We start from the raw sequence: 17,721 nt of genomic DNA, 5'->3' as shown, positions 1-17,721 counted from the left end.
AATGTTTGGGTTGTAATCATTAATGGGCTGTAACCCAATTGGGATAGTGATTGAGGAGAAGAAGCAAACAGACGGATTGGTTATATAATTGTAATTCGGGAATAATACAGAAAGGCATAAGTAGAGCAATGGTTTAGGTGTTTGAGTTTAAGGAGAGGTCGCGTGTTCGAGCCTAGGCAGAGGCATATTTTTTTAGGAAAGCTTTTAAGGTAGTTTTAATTATTATTATTATTATTATTATTATTATTATTATTATTATTATTATTATTATTATTATTATTATTATTAGTAATATTATTATCCTTATAGTTAATAATATAAATATTAGTATTATTAACATTAGTATAAAAAGTATTATTTTTATAGTTAGTATTATTATTAGTATTATTATTATCATTAGTATTAACACGATTTTAAGATTATTATTATTATTAACATTAGTATTAGTATTATAATTAAGAATATTATTAATAGTATCATTATTATTAAAATTATCACTCTTATTAAAACTATCATTTATAATAAAATATTCATTTTCATTATTATTTTTATATTATAACAAATAAGGATTTTGTACATAAAAAATATTCATAATACCTATAACTATATATTAAACCTTTTAACATTTTTTTAATATACAAAATAAATAAATATATATATATATATATATATATATATAGTATATAATTTGAGATATAATATATAGACAAAAATGTAATACAAATTCTATATAAACTACAACACTAAATATATAAATATTATATAATTAATAGATGTAATTATTTGATTACCATTATATGTGTTAATATATATATAAATGATATAGGTTCGTGAATCCGAGGCCAACCTTGCACTTGTTCAGTGCCGTCATACGCATTATTGCTACGAAATACAGTTTTGTGAGTTTCATTTGCTCCCTTTTTAAATGTTTTTGCAATATATATTTTGGGACTGAAAATACATGCGCTGCTTTTATAACTGTTTTACGAAATAGACACAAGTACTGAAACTACATTCTATGGTTGAATTATTATACCGGATATCACCCTTTTTAGCTTGGTAGCCTAAGAATTAGGGAACAGACCCCCTAATTGACGCGAATCCTAAAGATAGATCTATCGGGCCTAACAAACCCCATCCAGGTTATGGATGCTTTAGTACTTCGATTTTATATATAGATGAGTGTACCTATATATTTGGGGATATTCTAGATGCATTTGTTAATGTCGGTTACCAGGTGTTCACCATATGAATGATTTTTAATTCGCAGGTTATGCGTACTATTTTGTACTCGGGTTACGTGTACAATTAAATATCTGAAATCTTGTGGTCTATTAAAATTATGGAAACGATTGATTACGATAAACCTATGAACTCACCAACCTTTTGGTTGACACTTTAAAGCATGTTTATTCTCAGGTATGAAAGAAACCTTCCGCTGTGCATTTGCTCATTTTAGAGACATTACTTGGAGTTGATCATGGCAATGGGACCAAATGTTGATGACTTCGTCCAGGAGGATTAGGACGGGCTATCACAACAAACCGCTTACGGCTATTTGCTAACAGATAGATCTAAAAAAATACACGATTTAAAAAAACGGTGACTAAATCGGAGCAACGAGTCAAAAGATGCATCCATTCAACGCACCACGCACCGTCGGTGGTGCGAGTTTGCGAGGAAGGCTGTCTCGTTGAAAATCTCGTACACACGCATCATACACAGGCTTGCGCGCATCATGCGTGGTGCGTCATGCGTGAACAAAGGGTATTGCTTGAAATTTCGAATTTTTAAGGACATATTGTTAAACACTTCAAAAAATCTGGGCATTTTGCCCAATTTCCCTTCTTGACATTGTTAACATTGTCAATTATCATAGTTTTTGGAAAGTATATATATATATATATATATATATATATATATATATATATATATATATATATATATATATATATATATATATATATATATATATATATATATTTGTCTTACACACGTCTTCTCTAACGACAAATATAAAAGTGTAAATAGTGGTGATATTTTCGATCAAACAGATTAATAAATCTATCAAACTTTTCCGTTCTTCACTAAACGTGTAAATCGATAGGACATGCTAGCCCTGTGTTATCTTTTGCAACCCACCAATCCACTAACGAAAGGTTGATGCCATGCTATTACCTTAATCGGAAACCTAACCATGTGACATGCCCAAAATTCGAACCTGCAACCATCTTTGTGTTCACAAAGTCTTTCACGTGATAGATCTCAAATATCAAAGGCACGGCTACCAATGAGCTACAAACTCATTGGTACTACTCCGTATATCAAAGGCACGGGTACCAACTTCACAAACTTTTCTATTCTAAGCTCCGTATGTCATTGGATTTTGCTAACGAGATCCCTTAGGCTGTCGTTAACATACTTTTTATGTTGTACAATATGATAACCGTTAGCTTGAAAGTGACAAGTAACTGCTCTATATAATGCGTTAAACCGTGTTAACGACGACTCTTATGACCGTCGTTAGCAAAATCCAAAAAATTATTATTGTATTTTTCCCCTAAAAAAGAAAAAAAAAATAAAAATAAAAAAATTACCCTACAAATATAGTTCAATGCTAGTTCTATATTATTTTTTTGAACAGCAGTACGGGATCACTGAGGGGACTTAAACATTCACGCGTTCATCTCCGTGCAATTGCATAAACCGCCCCCAACTGCTGTCCAGGAGGAAAACTCGACCAAATCCGAGAGCATGGGCGGTAAAACCCCCCTCCCCTACTAACACGATGTGTGAAAGAAACCTTTGAGTGAAATTCAAGGGTAAAAGGGGGCATTGGTGCTCCCCGGACCACCACATGAGCTAAAGTTTTATCAATACGTGTAAACTAAAATTGGACTATTTTGAAGCAAAGAAATTGGTACCGTACGTCAAACATCCCTCTCAAGAAACAGATAACACTCTGTAAGACCCAACGTTCCAAACTCATATAGCTCGTTGGATTACAATCCCCAAGTCTTTATATATCACATATCGTTTTCTTATGTGATTCATTGTTTCAATGTGGTTCTGATTTTCATAATATTCCCCTTGCAGCTTCTGCTATCGTCAACCCGGTTCTGCACACCAACTGGTCGATCTTTTGTCACTGTGAACTTTGAACCAAGTTTCTCTTGCTAAAGTTAAAAAAAAAATCTTGGTTTCTATTGATTTCACCTAATAAAAAGATGACCTGGATGATGTATCTAAAGAAAGCAATCTTCTTTAGTAAGATCACAAGTCACCATTTTCAACCAAAAAAATGTAACCTTTTTCAATTGATTATTCGGGCAGGTATTCACAATCGAACCAAAGCATCAACTCGTGATTCGCTACTTGACAAAAGTGAATCGATGTCATCGTTTTATGATAAGCACACCCTTCATCATTCACCTTTGTTTTCAAGAATTGGTGATCAATCTAATGATTACAAAATTGACATTGTTGATGATGAAACTTGGCAAGTTTCAACAGGTTTTGCAGATGTTTGGAAAGATGCTGATACTGGCCCAGAAGTAGTAAGTTATACATCCCGTGATCGTTTAAACGATGAAAGTCAAAACAACAATGACCCGGATTTTGACGACATTGATGATTTGAGAGTATGCGGAAAGTTATTTTATAAACTTGATAGAGATTCAAAAGAGTATGAAGAGAACAATTTTGATTTTCACCGAAGGAAAAAATCTTCTAAAACCAAAACAAAAGAGACCCCGTCGAATTCAAATTCAGTCTCTGATTCAAACCGAAAAGACGGCAACAGGGAAAATAAAACGCAAAAAACCCCGAAAAGTTACTTAAAAATGGAAGAAACTTGTATAGAAAAGAAACAAAGGGTTCCAACTTTTAATCAGGTTACAGCGCCTTATCATGAGCCATTTTGTTTGGATATATACATCTCCAAAGCATCTGTACGTGCGTGCATTGTTCATCGAGCAACGAGTAAAGTTGTAGTCGTTGCACATTCGATATCTAAAGATATGAAGTTTGATTTGGGTTCGACTCGAAATGTTGCAGCTTGTGATGCTGTGGGGAAGGTGTTAGCACAAAGAGCGTTGGCTGATGATATTCACAATGTGGTTTATACACCACGAAAAGGCGAGAAATTGGAGGGGAAACTTCAAAGTGTACTTCAGTCTTTGATGAACAATGGTGTGTTGGTTAAAGTCAAGCTTAAGCAGAAAAAAGTTCGAAAAACTGGCTTCCAGTCTGCTGAATATAAGCATCGTTAAGTTGATGTGTGTATTTAAACGCGTAAGTATCAGCATACAAGGTTTTGTCATATTAACTGTAACGTGAAAACTAGATCATAATATATATGGTAATTACATTTCCAACTATTCAGAAAAGGTGTTTTATTATGTGCATAGAATAAAGTAATTTTGTATTGTGAAAATATTACTGTTTTGGAGTAACCTCGTGTATTGGTGATAGACCTGATTTCCCATAAGGAGGTCAGGGGTTCAACCACCATAAGCTGCAAAATATTTCCTTTGAGGTTAACGCCCATTTCATGGGCCTTGGGGGTTGTGAGCTTGCGTTCGAGCCTCATCCGAGGGGGTTTTACGACACGCGATACCCGTATGGATTCGCTGTGGGCCTGTGGGTTTCCTCCTACCTTTACTTGTACGTACCAAGGAGAAATGATCGGGTGGGTGGGTTCTAACATCGCGTTCGGACCTCCGTCAGTGACTCTAACCGCTGTTAAAAAAAAAAAAAAAATCACTGTTTTGGAGTGCAAATCACCTTCCTTTAACATTATAATCATACTCCAAAATTATTGATCTTTATGGAGTTTTGGTAATGACTAGACCCGAAATCAAGGTGGACCCAAAGGTTGTTCGCTAATCAAAAACAGTCACGAAGACGAATTCATAATAACAGTCTTAAAGATAAGTTGTAATAGCCCGTCCCACCTCGGCTATAGATTGAAAGTATTGGTCCTTTATAAGCATAAAAGTTGTGGCTAATTAGTATCTCCCACCATGGTTTTAGTTGGTAACCTGGAGATATCCGATTAGTCCACTGCTTTAGCTTGTGAGGGGCGATTGTCTCTCGGGTTGCGATGGGCACTCGGCTCGTGCATCTCTTCGGACCGATTTGAGGTCGTTTCATTTGGTATCAAAGCCAAAGGCCTCTCAGGGTGCGAGGAACACTCGGTTCGTGCATCTCCTCGGGTATCCTCACGGGGTGTGACGTGCACAATGCTCGTGCATCTCATGGGGTATGGATCATGAGTATCGATTATGTTCCGGTCTGACGAGGATGTCGGGAATTTAAGTGGGAGAGTTTGTAATACCCCGTCGCACATCAGCTATAGATTGAAAGTATTGGTCCTTTATAAGCATAAAAGTTGTGGTTAATTAATATCTCCTACCATGGCTGATGAGGTGCGATTGTCTCTCGGGTTGCAATGGGCACACGACTCATGCATCTCTTGAGGCCGATTTGAGGGTCATTGTTAAGTTGACATCTTTTTTTAATGAGTAAATTCGTTCAACGAGCAAAAACGAAAATGTTGATCTTCAAAAGACGATTGCAGAATATATTTCCCATTCCAAAGACTGAATGATATATGCACAAGATCACTTATCTTTTGTTTTGAATTAGGAGATGACAGAATGAGCAAAGGGTTAACATGTTATAGACAAAACAAATCAGGGTCGAGTTACATAAATGCCTTTTATGGAACATTTTTTTTTTTTTTTTTTTTTTTTTTTTTTTTTGGCAAGGTCCCAAAGTTGTAACTTATGTAACATTCTTGATTGCATGGATATTAAACATTTGTACCATTGTGACATTGTCTACTTAGCAATATTTATTTGACCCAAGTTACGATGTACATGCATTTTGGTAGATGTCATATGTTCAAACACCATTTATATTTCGAACAATGGTGAAGGATCTAGACAACATTTATATTTTGAACCGAAAATGGAAAATGGGAGCCCCTAGAGGCTACAAAGGTCACAAAGAGTAGAACAGGATATATGAATCTGCAGCTGTCGTTTTATATAAATGAGTTAACTTGAATGCGAGATTCTTTCTGTTTTCGATTGCTACAATTTCAATGGTAGTAAGTGAAGGATGTTTTATATGAATACCTATTTTCTAACATGAATATAAGAAGAAACATCAAACAACAACAACAACGATTAATGGCTATTAATGTTATCCTCTGATTCTTCCAACTTCTTTCTCAAAGCAGCCAATTCTTTTTCCTGCTGCTTCTTTAGATACCTTTGTGCGGTTGAATTCACAATCTTGACGAAAAAGTTCAAAAGCATTAGCCATACGACCGAGTTCCAAACTGAGGCGAAGGATAGATCCCATGATTTAACCTGAGAAGGGATTATATTTAAGGAACACAGCATAAGAAAAGTGATATGTAGCACCTAGAGGTGCAGAATAAGTGTCGCGCTAGTTGGGTAACGGGTCAAAAGGATAACTATTTTGATCATTACTATATAAATATAAAAAAAAAAAAAAAAAGTATACGTACCTTAATGTTTGATGTTACTGGCAGAGGGGCTGCCATATACTTCTCCTTCATTGCATGAAGTTTAGCTACAATGGCGGGCAAGGCAGAAGATACACCAGGGATGAAGCTAAGCATCCATATTAACTCGTTCTCTATCCAATCAAGTAGTTGATTGTTGCATACCGATATGATAAACACCGTCTGCAGCCAAAAACATAAAAAAAACATAGTTAATTAGACATCCTATTGATGGCTTCATAACATAACATACCCTAAAGTTCAATGCTATAGGTAATTAGTCACTCATATCCTTGTCATATCACACATGTGATAAAGGACGATACTTTAACTTCCAAGACCTAATGTTTACGTGGAAACACCCAACATTTAAACTGATTCTATCACAGATTCACAGGGGGTGTTTGGATCTGAGTTTTGGATATGATTATTACTTAATTATTTATTTACCTTTTCTTTTAATCTTATTTAAAAGATTAAAAGATAAAAGACTTCCAGTTTAACTATATGAACCATCCCCTACTAATTTACGCAAAAACACCAAATTTTTGGTTAGCCAGAAGAATAATTTGAACACTAACACAGCTGGCAGATACAAACTTAAATCAGAATAAAATTTAAGCACTGTTTACTGAAGCACGTTGAGTTATAGCTCTAGTATCAGATTATAATTATTCCATATCATATAATTATTTGATTTGATTATTTTAACATTTCAAAACAAACACACATATTAGATATTGCAACAGTAATTCAAATATAGTACAAGTAATAAAGGTTTAAAGGAAGGGAGCATCACCATACCTGGATGTGCGTTTTGACGATTGCTTTTCCAATAAGGGTTGCTAGAAAAAACTCCCAAAATGGAATCCCAAATTGCCCGCACATTATGCCGGCAAGGTCAAATAGAGGATTTGGCACCTACAAATTGCCTCACCTAATTATACGAGTCCAATGTAGGCACAATGTAATGAAACATTTGTTCTTGTTATTACAAATAAAAGAAACTAACCGAAGCAAGCACCAGAATTGTAAAAAAGTTTAAGTACTGAGCATGCGATAGGAGCCAAAGCTTCATATTATTCAAGTTTGAAGCGACACCATTATTCTCCGACGATGATGCATCCATTTCTTCTGCATCATCTAATTTGTCACCTGAGATACTTGCTGCATAAAAAAATAAATACACTGTTTGTAAGACGAATAACCAAACAACAGTTTGTCATTTGTAAACAAGTACTCAGATACACGCATAGGCAACTTAGAAGCACATAGTATTAAAGAATACACACTGAGTCAAACAAAGTCAAACCTGCTCTAGAAATAAAATACGGAGGAAGCTCCCCGAGTGCAGTTCCAAGGCCCCACAAAATAGCTTCCACTTGTACATGTGGTAAAATGCTCGTAACCGGAACCTGAATACCGTTGAGAGTTGAAAATAACGGGAGCCCAAACTCTGAACAATCCTTTTTAAGCCACGAAGGGCTTCTATTTAATTGTATAGTATCATATATAGCACTTTTAATATCTACTCTACCACACTGCATTGCTTTTATCGTGAAGAATGCAATATGTGGCCCAAGGTAGAGTACAAACGTGTGCAGCCCGGATCCTAACAAGAATAGAAAGGTGAATTTTAGTTGCCATCTGTGTATGTATGACAATCATTGGACCATAAAGACATCATGACATATGAATGGCAATTATTGACAGATGTATTTACTCACTGTTGTAAAAGTCGGTCACTTCATCCGATGCGTCGGTTTGGGGACCAGCCTGTCCCAACTCGCCGAAAAATGCATTAAAAGTCAATCAACGCTAAAAAAATTCGCGTCAAAGTTGGCCAAGTCGGGTACGAACTGGTCAAAGTCGGTCAAAGTTGGGTCAAAATTTTTATATTTTTTAAAAATTAGATTTTGTGCCACATATCTATGCAAGGTTGTAAAATTCGCGGCTCGGGGAGAACTCGGCAGGAGGTTTTTGAGGAGTTCTCGGCGAGGGAGAACTCGGATGTTGACTTTCGTTGACTTTTTAGTTTTTTAGTATATTTTATATATATTTAAGTTTATAATATTATTTATTAACTTACAGAGCTCACATATGTTATTCTCATCCCATTTATTTATATTTTTAACTCTTTCTTTCTCAACTCTTTCTTTCTTAACTCAAATTCCGGCAAATAACTTCCAATTTCAGCCATCAAAATTCATTTGCTAGCCCCCAAGAATATGAAAAAGGTGAGAAACAAAAAAAAAAAAAAAAAATTGAAAATTTTGCAGGTTTGATCGGCGTTGACTGAGTTGACCAAGGTTGACCGAGTTTTGAACGAGTTTGTGGCCGATTTCTTGTTTCCTCCGATCTGCCGATTTCTCCCCGAGTACTCGGCCGAGTCGGCTAAGTTTTGCACTATGATTGATATATTTATGTGTAATATATATGTTTAATTTATTTATACTATAGTCAACGTTGGTCATCACCCGACTCGTCCCCGTCTGGACCAACTCGTCCCTCCAAGGTGCCGATCGACTCGTCCCCGACATGTGAATTTTAAAACCGCGTATTTACTCATGTATATTTGTATACTTACATAAAACCGCAAGCGGTATGCACATGCAAACACGTGAAAAACGATGAGCAAAAAAAGAAAGACACAAGAAGTCACACATTATCGCGATTGAATGATTTATTTCCTTCAAGTTGATTGACATATATTTATCCAGCCAACTAGGTTAGTTATTTAGTAGCGAGACATCATTAATTTAATCATTAACATAATTATAATGCCATTTTCTTATATGGCATACTCCAGCAATATTATTTACTTCACCAAGTTAACCTATTGTAAAATAATTAAAAATAAATATAATAAATAGCAGGCACGAGAGCTCACCAAGACCAATAGAGGATGCAACACCAAGAGCCACCCACCACAAACCAAACCTTGCGTATTTAAGGAACTCTTCAACATGCTGAACACATTAAACATACACTTATCATTAACGGTACAAAAATATAGCATCAATCAATCTGTAACATTAATTGAAATAATATATCAATAATTGGTATTAAGAATTAAATAATTGGTACCTTTCCTTGAGGACCATCTGCAGATAGAAACAAGACTGCCCCAACAACAGTAACAAAAACCAATATCATAAACCATACACCATGTGTCAAAAGGTATACGAGCGATTTTTTTAGATATTGAGCAATAGTCACAACAAAAAACTTTAGGGTTTTCAAAGGTTGTGATATTAGTGTCAAATTCTCGAGCTCTTGTTTATGCTTCTCACGCAGTCCTACAAACATGGAAACAATAATTAGACCTAGATAACAAACCATAAACAAATACAAAAAAAACATGCCCGATTTTGAAAAATAGAACTGGGAACATGAGAACTTGTATAATTAATATAGGCATGAACCTTAAATAATAAATACCAACGGTTTTCCATTAAATATACTGTATGCTGAATTGCTGATACATACATTTTGTGTTTTAAAAGGTAACAAGTAGCAATACGACACGGCCTTATATGATGCTTCCGTTAGCTCATTATTTTTTTGGTGACATTTTAATTGTATAGTCAACAAAAACATTCTTTTATCACAAATTATTTCAGTAGGCTAAAAATCCTTACTTTAAACTAGATGGTAGTGTTTGAACACAAAACAATCGCTCATACATCAAATTGAACCTAGGATAAAACACTTTTACATAAAACGGTGAACGAAGCTAGTGATGATTGAATCACATTCATTAGATAAACGGATAATAATATGGTAACAATCCCAAATAGTGATGTCATTCGATCAGCATATCAACTTCACCCACACTCAAGTAAGCTAATTACCTAAAATTCTAAAAGTTCTTTTTTTGCATTTTAATTGTGTGCCTAGTCAACATTGCCTTAATTTAATAATGTATGTAGGTAAAACTCTTTTAGTACAACAACAACAACAACAAAACCCAATACCACATAAGTGGTGTATGGGGAAGGTGAGATGTAGACAATCCTTCCCCTATCCGAGAATAAAGACAAGTCATCCCTCCACCCAGAGTGAAAACACTCTCAAAAGTAGAGAAAGTCATCCCTCTCTCTCTATTCAACGGATAGAGAAATTGCTTCCGAGTGGACCTCCGGCCAATAAGTAGGAAATTTAAAAAAAAAAAAATAAAATTAAATTAAAATTAAATTTGAGACGCCATGAAAATGGTAAAATCAAATTTCCATGGGTTTTAAATCCTGCCTGAATTTTAATTTAGGCTCAAAGATTGCTTCCGGGTAAAACTCTTTTAGTATATGATATAAAAAACACTCCGTAACACCCAATCACAACAGAAACATCAAAAGCAACATTAATACCGAGCAATAAGTATACTAGCAAGACGGCACGAATCACCTCACAAAATATTTATATAACACACATCAAGCAATCTAATGTTTCCTTTATACCCTAAATCATTAACCAGAATTTCATCTAAATTAATCAAGCTGAACCGTTTAAGATTAACAACACTCATCATATAGATATACATATACATATACATTATACATTATACATTACACATATATATTATATATAACCCATAACACCATAATAGTAACGTCTCCTAATAAAACCGTGCCAAATAGCTGCAAACCAGGAGCTTTTAGGTCATCAATATCTATATACACTTGCAACAAATTATTAAAATTTAAATATATATATATAAAAAAAAAACCTCAAATCAGCTCGAATACGTGAGAACCTAACTAAATATGGATTAGTGATAACCTAAAAAATAAGATACAACACTAACTGAGTACCTGAGATCGACATGTTGAAAGCCGCCTGAGAAGAAAACAAGATAAACGACTAAGATCCAACTACTAACTTGATCGAAACTCACATCAAATTCAGTTCAATTGATTTAGATTTAGTATAAATTTTTATGAATAGTGAATAATAATCGGATAAAAATAGGAATTAGCTCCTGAAAAATCGGAAAAGGGGATATGATCGAAAACAAGAAGAGGGAAATTAAGGAAAGGTGTGATTCGTGCGCCGATTCTGTGTTGTGTTTGTGTGTGGATTTGTTCTTTTTGTTTCTTGTTTTGTTGATTTTGCTTTTCTTTTTTACTTTTTTTTGAAAAAATAAATAATAATAATAATATTTTAATAGATAAAACGAGTTGATGGACTAAAAAGTCTATTTGTATACGAGCAGAACATAAAACATAGTACATACTCATAGAACATAGAATCTAATTGAGCTGCCTGATTGAATATTTATCGAATTAAATTCAAACGAAATTGAAACAAATATTAATCAACAACAACATGAATCGATGATCAGAATCAAACATTCATGTCTTCTTTTCTTTTCTGAGTAGGGATGACATCGAGTTAGATCCGATCTTGGGTGATTTCATACCCGATTAAAATAGCCCGTCTCAAACTCGGACCGGAACCGTCGAGTTCTCATTTAGTTACCAACTATCGGGTAAAAGGGTTTTTTCACGAATATCAAGGTCGCCATTTACTTATGAACCATTGAATAAACGAGTTTTTTCACGGGTATTCGAGTCTTTTTTCAAGTATACGGGCTGAGTATATTGAATCGTGTCTTTTACGGTTATACGGGCCGGGTAATCGGGTTTGTGGTTAAAAACATCCCCGGACCCGGACCCACGAATATATTAAAAATCATCCTCATATCCGACCCTAAACTACCTTAGTCACGCAACTTGTTAAAGCCCGCTAGCATGTTAGTGTTAGAACTAGCATTTGTACTTTGTATGTTACATGGTTTGTTGGTGTTTAATTGTAAGGGATGATATGAGGAAGGCTATAAATACTATCATAAGTTTCGTAATTTAAAACTTTTAATCAAAACATTGTAATAGAGACCAAGAAGATGTGTGTACAATCTTGACTTTTTAACTTTTTATATGATATCAAAGCTTCAATAATGGTCATATATCATTATGCGATCGAGTTATTACAGATTCATTGAGTTTTAGAGAAGTTATTGTTATATTTTTTAGAACTGCAATTTTGACATTGAATCCTCTCATTTGCTACTCACACACCCGTTAAGAAGAAACTCCTCGCATCCATCGTGCAAAGTGTACCCGAAATGTTTTAGGTTAACTGCTTAATCCGTACAGAGTGAAGGATAACAGATGCACAACCATGTAAAAACTGATGGAAAACCGTGTGTACATTTAAATTTTAAAAAACGCACCGGAACATGAAAAATAAACATCTTTTATTAACTTTAAAATAAACATCATTTATTTTATTATAAACTTTCAAGTAAAACATTCACACGATTAACGATCTCAACAAGATCCAATTACACCACTAATAATTGTCAAGTAAATAATTCACAATTTAGAGTTTAGATATACCTTTAACGAGCGATGCAAGAACGGTAGAAACAATTGTCCACGTCTAGGTAGAAACATATATTCAAATAGTATGAATATCTCTATGGTTGATCCACACAGCATGTTAACCAACACCAACTGGATGCTAGTCCATATATATATAACCCGAAAGTAATATCACATATATATATATATATATATATATATATATATATATATATATATATATATATATATATATATATATATATATATATATATAACTTAATAATAGAATAGAATCACAACCGACTTTGATCCACTTCTTTGTAATGCTCAAATACTCGCAAAGAAAATTGGTTTCTTTAATTGTATTGCGATGATGTTTTGATTGAAAAGGAAGAAATCCCTTTTGTTTCTTGCTAAAAACCACATGGGACAACATCCCTTATTTCTTTAATATAAAGAGTAATTTTATGGTGATGAATGAATATGCCTTCACAGACCCATAGCATGATTGAAAATCATTTTCTATATTTATGTATTTATATTGCAGTAGCCCACAAACCATTTAATTAACTTCTTTCTTTATTGCGAAATTTGCGGAGCAAAAATCGTAACCAGCTAATGACCAAAATACAAAAAGCCAAAAGATCTCATCCCTTTTATTGCTTGTCTAATTCAGTGTACTCAATATAAGATTCATATATTTATTTATTTTATCTCCATTAAAATAAACACACACAATATTTTGTGGTCCAAACTTATTGAGCATTTTGTTTAATTAAATCATATTTAACTAAACTATACTTTTATTTTCTTTTTTGAACTATAGGTTATAATTATATATCAGCAATATATAATAATTGGTGTCTAAATGCTAAAGTGTGCGACCCCATAGGCATGTATATAATCGGTAGTATAGATTTGTGTTATGACGTGCACACTAAACCAACAAACTCCCACTTGTGCATGACATAACATCTAGAAAAATATACAGACATATATTGGCGTCTAGCAACACGTCAATGCCCCCGAAAATATACAAGTGTTTGTTTCATCTAAACGAACTATCATTATTATTTAAAATTATTTAATGATTGAGTATCTATTGTCCCTTTATTACCGATACCAAGTTGACATGAGACATGGATCTAGTCATTCTCATTTGTCAACTAATTTTGTTTCTCGATCTTGAAAATTTGAATGTGATCGCTAAGTTAGAAATTGATCATCAATCAATATATCTTGGACACGGCTGTGTAAATATCCATTCATTTTCATCAAGGGGCCCAGTGGTATCATACTCTCACATAGAGGAATAATTCCCATATTGATTATATGCGTTCGTCATGTACTTCACATTATACCCAATGATGGCCTTTATAACTACCTTGTTCAGGATAGCGTTTAACCATATCAAAGTATAATATGTCATACAATCAAAAACCAACATATACATCTGAGGTCTAAGGACACAAAGACATAACCATTATGAGATTCACTATTGACGACGATCCATGTAGTGACATATCATGATTTGGTCATTTCAATATTCATCATCAATGAATACATATGAATTTTAGCCTCAACTTGTTAACTATTCACCATCAGTGAATAAAACTAAATTTCATAATAATCTTAATTCATGTTACTCCCATAACATGATCGATTATGGAGATTTTGAACAATCAACAATTATTCATGGATTAAACATGCTAATATAGAACACGGTGATATAAATGAAAACGATCATACCGAGTATCTCAATTCATTTAGATAAAACTGCTTGATGTTCCAGAAATATCCAAATACTAAATTACAGATGAAAAAGATCGGTAGCATACCGAAGTCCAATATTACTAGCATGATCATCATGCTTGTTGTGCATCATGGGCTTCATGAATGGGTCAGCTATGATGCTCCGTACAAAATTAACATGTACGGATCATCAACAACAGGATCATTACAAGGTTTAAAATAAGTTTACATTCATAAAAAGGGTGACGTCTTAACCAACGTCAAATGTTTAACATACGAAAGCATGCTTTTACGAATAGAAGACAATAATAATAGTACGTGACCCATAGGTCGTTACAAATTCATTGTTTCAAAAGTAACATAGTTTGAATGCAGAGACATCTCTAATAAATGCAACGGGAGTCTACACAGCAAAGCTAGTACAGCGGAAGCAATCAAACCTCTAAGCACCTGAGAAAACATGCTTAAAAATGTCAACACGAATATTGGTGAGTTATAGTTTAAGTATAACAGTAATGTAAGGTAGGCTACGAGATTTCAGTGTTCAAAACAGTATGAAAAGTATATGTTCAACCGTGGGCACTTGGTAACTAACTTAACGTAATATCACCCCCTAAAAGTACACTTGGCGAGTGCGTATGTTTACGAAGTATTAAACACCCTTTAAATGCTAGCGCTACTAGCCCGCGTAGGGATGTCAAACCCTATGGATCCATATCTAAGATTCGCGTTCACCGGTTCAAAGACCAATGACTAAACGTTACCGAGCTAAGGGGAAAGTTTATGCTGTTGTATAACCCACACATATATAAAGTTTAAGTACTCGTGCCTAGTATGTAAAACGTAAAATGCACAAGTATTCTTAGTCCCAAAATAGTTAAAGTAAAAAGGGATGCTATAACTCACAGTGGAAAGTAGTAAAATCGGTACGAGATAAGTAAGCAAGTAGTTGGTCCGAAAGGTCCTCAACCTAAGTCAAAAGTTACTAAGTCAGTAAATCATTCCCAAAGGTTTAAAAGTATGTAAATTAGGTCTTAAGTATCATCATCATTCATCATTAATCAAAAAGTGTAAAGTAAGTTTCAATCAAGAATAGAGTTTGAAATAAAGGCTGACTTCCTTCAGTCGCCACGACCTCTATACAAACTGAAATGAGGTGAGACCAGTGGCCATGGCTCCGTATACGAGTCCCCTAGTTTCTGACCAATTTCCAGAACTAAACTCGTCTTCATTTGACCGTGTCAATGGTTTAAGTACGAGTAGGTCATAAATTTTAGCACAACGTTAAAAGGGTGTAGTGACATTTGGAATGCCATAAATCCTAAACCGTAACTCGGATTAAGACGAGGCCTAAATGGAAAATCATCTACTAGAACCGAAATAACTGGAAATCAACTTTACAGTAGCCCAGGTTACTGATCAAACCTAGAAAACAGCAAGCAAAGTGTTCCGGTGGGTTCTTGGTGCTTGATGCTCATCACGGTTCTCATCCTTGATGCTTATAGCTTCAAGTGTACAACTCGTTGATGTGTTTGCATCATCTTTACCAAGTTTTGACCGTCATGACACTAGTGTAAGTCTAAGATATGTAGCACAACTCACTTAAGAGTTGTATGAAGGTTGATGAACCAAAGTCACATCAAGATCCTAGATCCGACACATACATGAGTTCTAATAATAATATTAAGCTATAAACTTGAAAGTAAACTAAATAAACAAGATCTTAAGTTGTAGAACCTAGATCTTAGTTAGATCTTAAAGATCCTAGACTAAAAAGTCTAGATCTAGTGTTCTTAAGTTAGATCCTAAGTTATAGAACTTGGATCTTTACTTTAATAAAACCATAAGTTATGAAACTTAGATTTTAATCTTGTAAAATGTATGTAAGCTCATAAGCTCTTGGTTTAGACAAAATTAGAAGACCATAAGCTATAGAAACTTAGATTTAACATAAGTGTATGAAGTTATAACTAGAAAGTTATACTTCCATGTTCTTGAACTTACAAAGTTTAACTTTAGTTTCAAGAAATATGAGATCAAGTTTAACTAGTAATACTTGACCAAATTAACAACATCACAACTTTAAATAAATAAAATGAAGAAATAAACTAAAGTTACAAGTATTATGTTCATGTTTGTTTCATACTTGAGAAGATTCAAATCAAAGTTTGGATCTTAAGGAAATAAACTTCAAGTCTACAAAACATGAACACAAGTAAGCTCTCAAGGCTTAAGATAGTGCTCCAAATGAACATATATTTAGGCACAATATTCTTCCAATATGTAAAGCTTTTAGTTGTAATTGTTCTATTTTTATGTAATATTCGTTTAAATAAATAAGTGCGAAGACAAAAGAAGAAAACGACGATTTGAAGACGCAAATGACCAAAAAGCTCAAATGTACAAGATATAATTCAAGTGGTTCAATTTAATTATGAGAAACGTCTAAAAATTACAAGAGTGCAAGCCACGAAACGCAAAGTAAAAGATATATCCGCCTACGAAAGGACGTTCAAAAATCTGGAACCGGGACCTGAGCCAACTATCAACGCGCGACGCAACGGACCTAAAATTACAAGTCAACTATGCACAAGAATATAAATTATATATATTATATATATTATATATATTTAAATAAAACGTTGGCAAACTAGAAAACAAAGTGATTGAGCTGGATCCAGATGGCCATGCGATCGCATGGCCTGGCTGCCTTATTCCCATGCGATCGCATGGCAGGGAAATGGTGGCCAAGTCTATAAATTCAGCATTTTTCGGACGAGTTTTAACACATCGTTTTCTTTTCCTTCTCTGTAACGAAAACATATATTATATATATATATATATATATATATATATATATATATATATATATATATATATATATATATATATATATATATATATAATATTAAGTTTAAATTAAGTTTAATAATAATTGGGTTAATGTAAGAAATGTTATAAGGTTTTATAAGTCAAAATTCTGTCCGTGCAACTCTACGCAATTAATCACCACTGTAAGCTATGCTCTTCCTTTTTAATTTAATGTCTCGTAACTAAGTTATTATT

At 33.9% G+C, this 17,721-nt stretch overlaps 2 protein-coding genes across 2 annotated transcripts; one reads left to right on the top strand and one right to left on the bottom strand.

Annotated features, from left to right (window-relative positions):
- Positions 1–3,107: 3,107 nt before the first annotated feature.
- LOC139898191 (uncharacterized) lies at positions 3,108–4,558 on the top strand. Its single transcript, XM_071880917.1, has one exon. The coding sequence runs from the start codon at positions 3,228–3,230 to the stop codon at positions 4,269–4,271; it is 1,044 nt and encodes a 347-aa protein (XP_071737018.1). The 5' UTR covers positions 3,108–3,227; the 3' UTR covers positions 4,272–4,558.
- A 1,580-nt stretch (positions 4,559–6,138) lies between these two features.
- LOC139898190 (vacuole membrane protein KMS1-like) lies at positions 6,139–11,679 on the bottom strand. Its single transcript, XM_071880916.1, has 8 exons — positions 11,350–11,679; positions 9,626–9,837; positions 9,429–9,507; positions 7,851–8,150; positions 7,551–7,705; positions 7,343–7,459; positions 6,542–6,721; positions 6,139–6,380 (listed from the first exon to the last, which is right to left on the bottom strand). Exons 1-8 carry the CDS (start codon positions 11,360–11,362, stop codon positions 6,195–6,197), a joined length of 1,242 nt encoding a protein of 413 aa, XP_071737017.1. The 5' UTR covers positions 11,363–11,679; the 3' UTR covers positions 6,139–6,194.
- Between the last annotated feature and the right edge of the window lie 6,042 nt (positions 11,680–17,721).

Source organism: Rutidosis leptorrhynchoides, chromosome 3 (assembly GCF_046630445.1).
Source record: "Rutidosis leptorrhynchoides isolate AG116_Rl617_1_P2 chromosome 3, CSIRO_AGI_Rlap_v1, whole genome shotgun sequence".
Lineage (NCBI taxonomy): Eukaryota > Viridiplantae > Streptophyta > Magnoliopsida > Asterales > Asteraceae > Rutidosis > Rutidosis leptorrhynchoides.
The sequence above is the reverse complement of the archived record's forward strand: the minus strand, read 5'-3'. Positions and strand labels throughout refer to the sequence as shown.

Coding starts and splice junctions, on each gene's coding strand:
- LOC139898190 (XM_071880916.1), bottom strand. Junction 9,508..9,625: donor CAGATGGTCCTCAAGGAAAG/GTACCAATTATT, acceptor TAATGTGTTCAG/CATGTTGAAGAGTTCCTTAA. Junction 8,151..9,428: donor TGCATCCTCTATTGGTCTTG/GTGAGCTCTCGT, acceptor TATTCTTGTTAG/GATCCGGGCTGCACACGTTT.
- LOC139898191 (XM_071880917.1), top strand. CDS start 3,228: ATGACCTGGATGATGTATCTAAAGAAAGCAATCTTCTTTAGTAAGATC.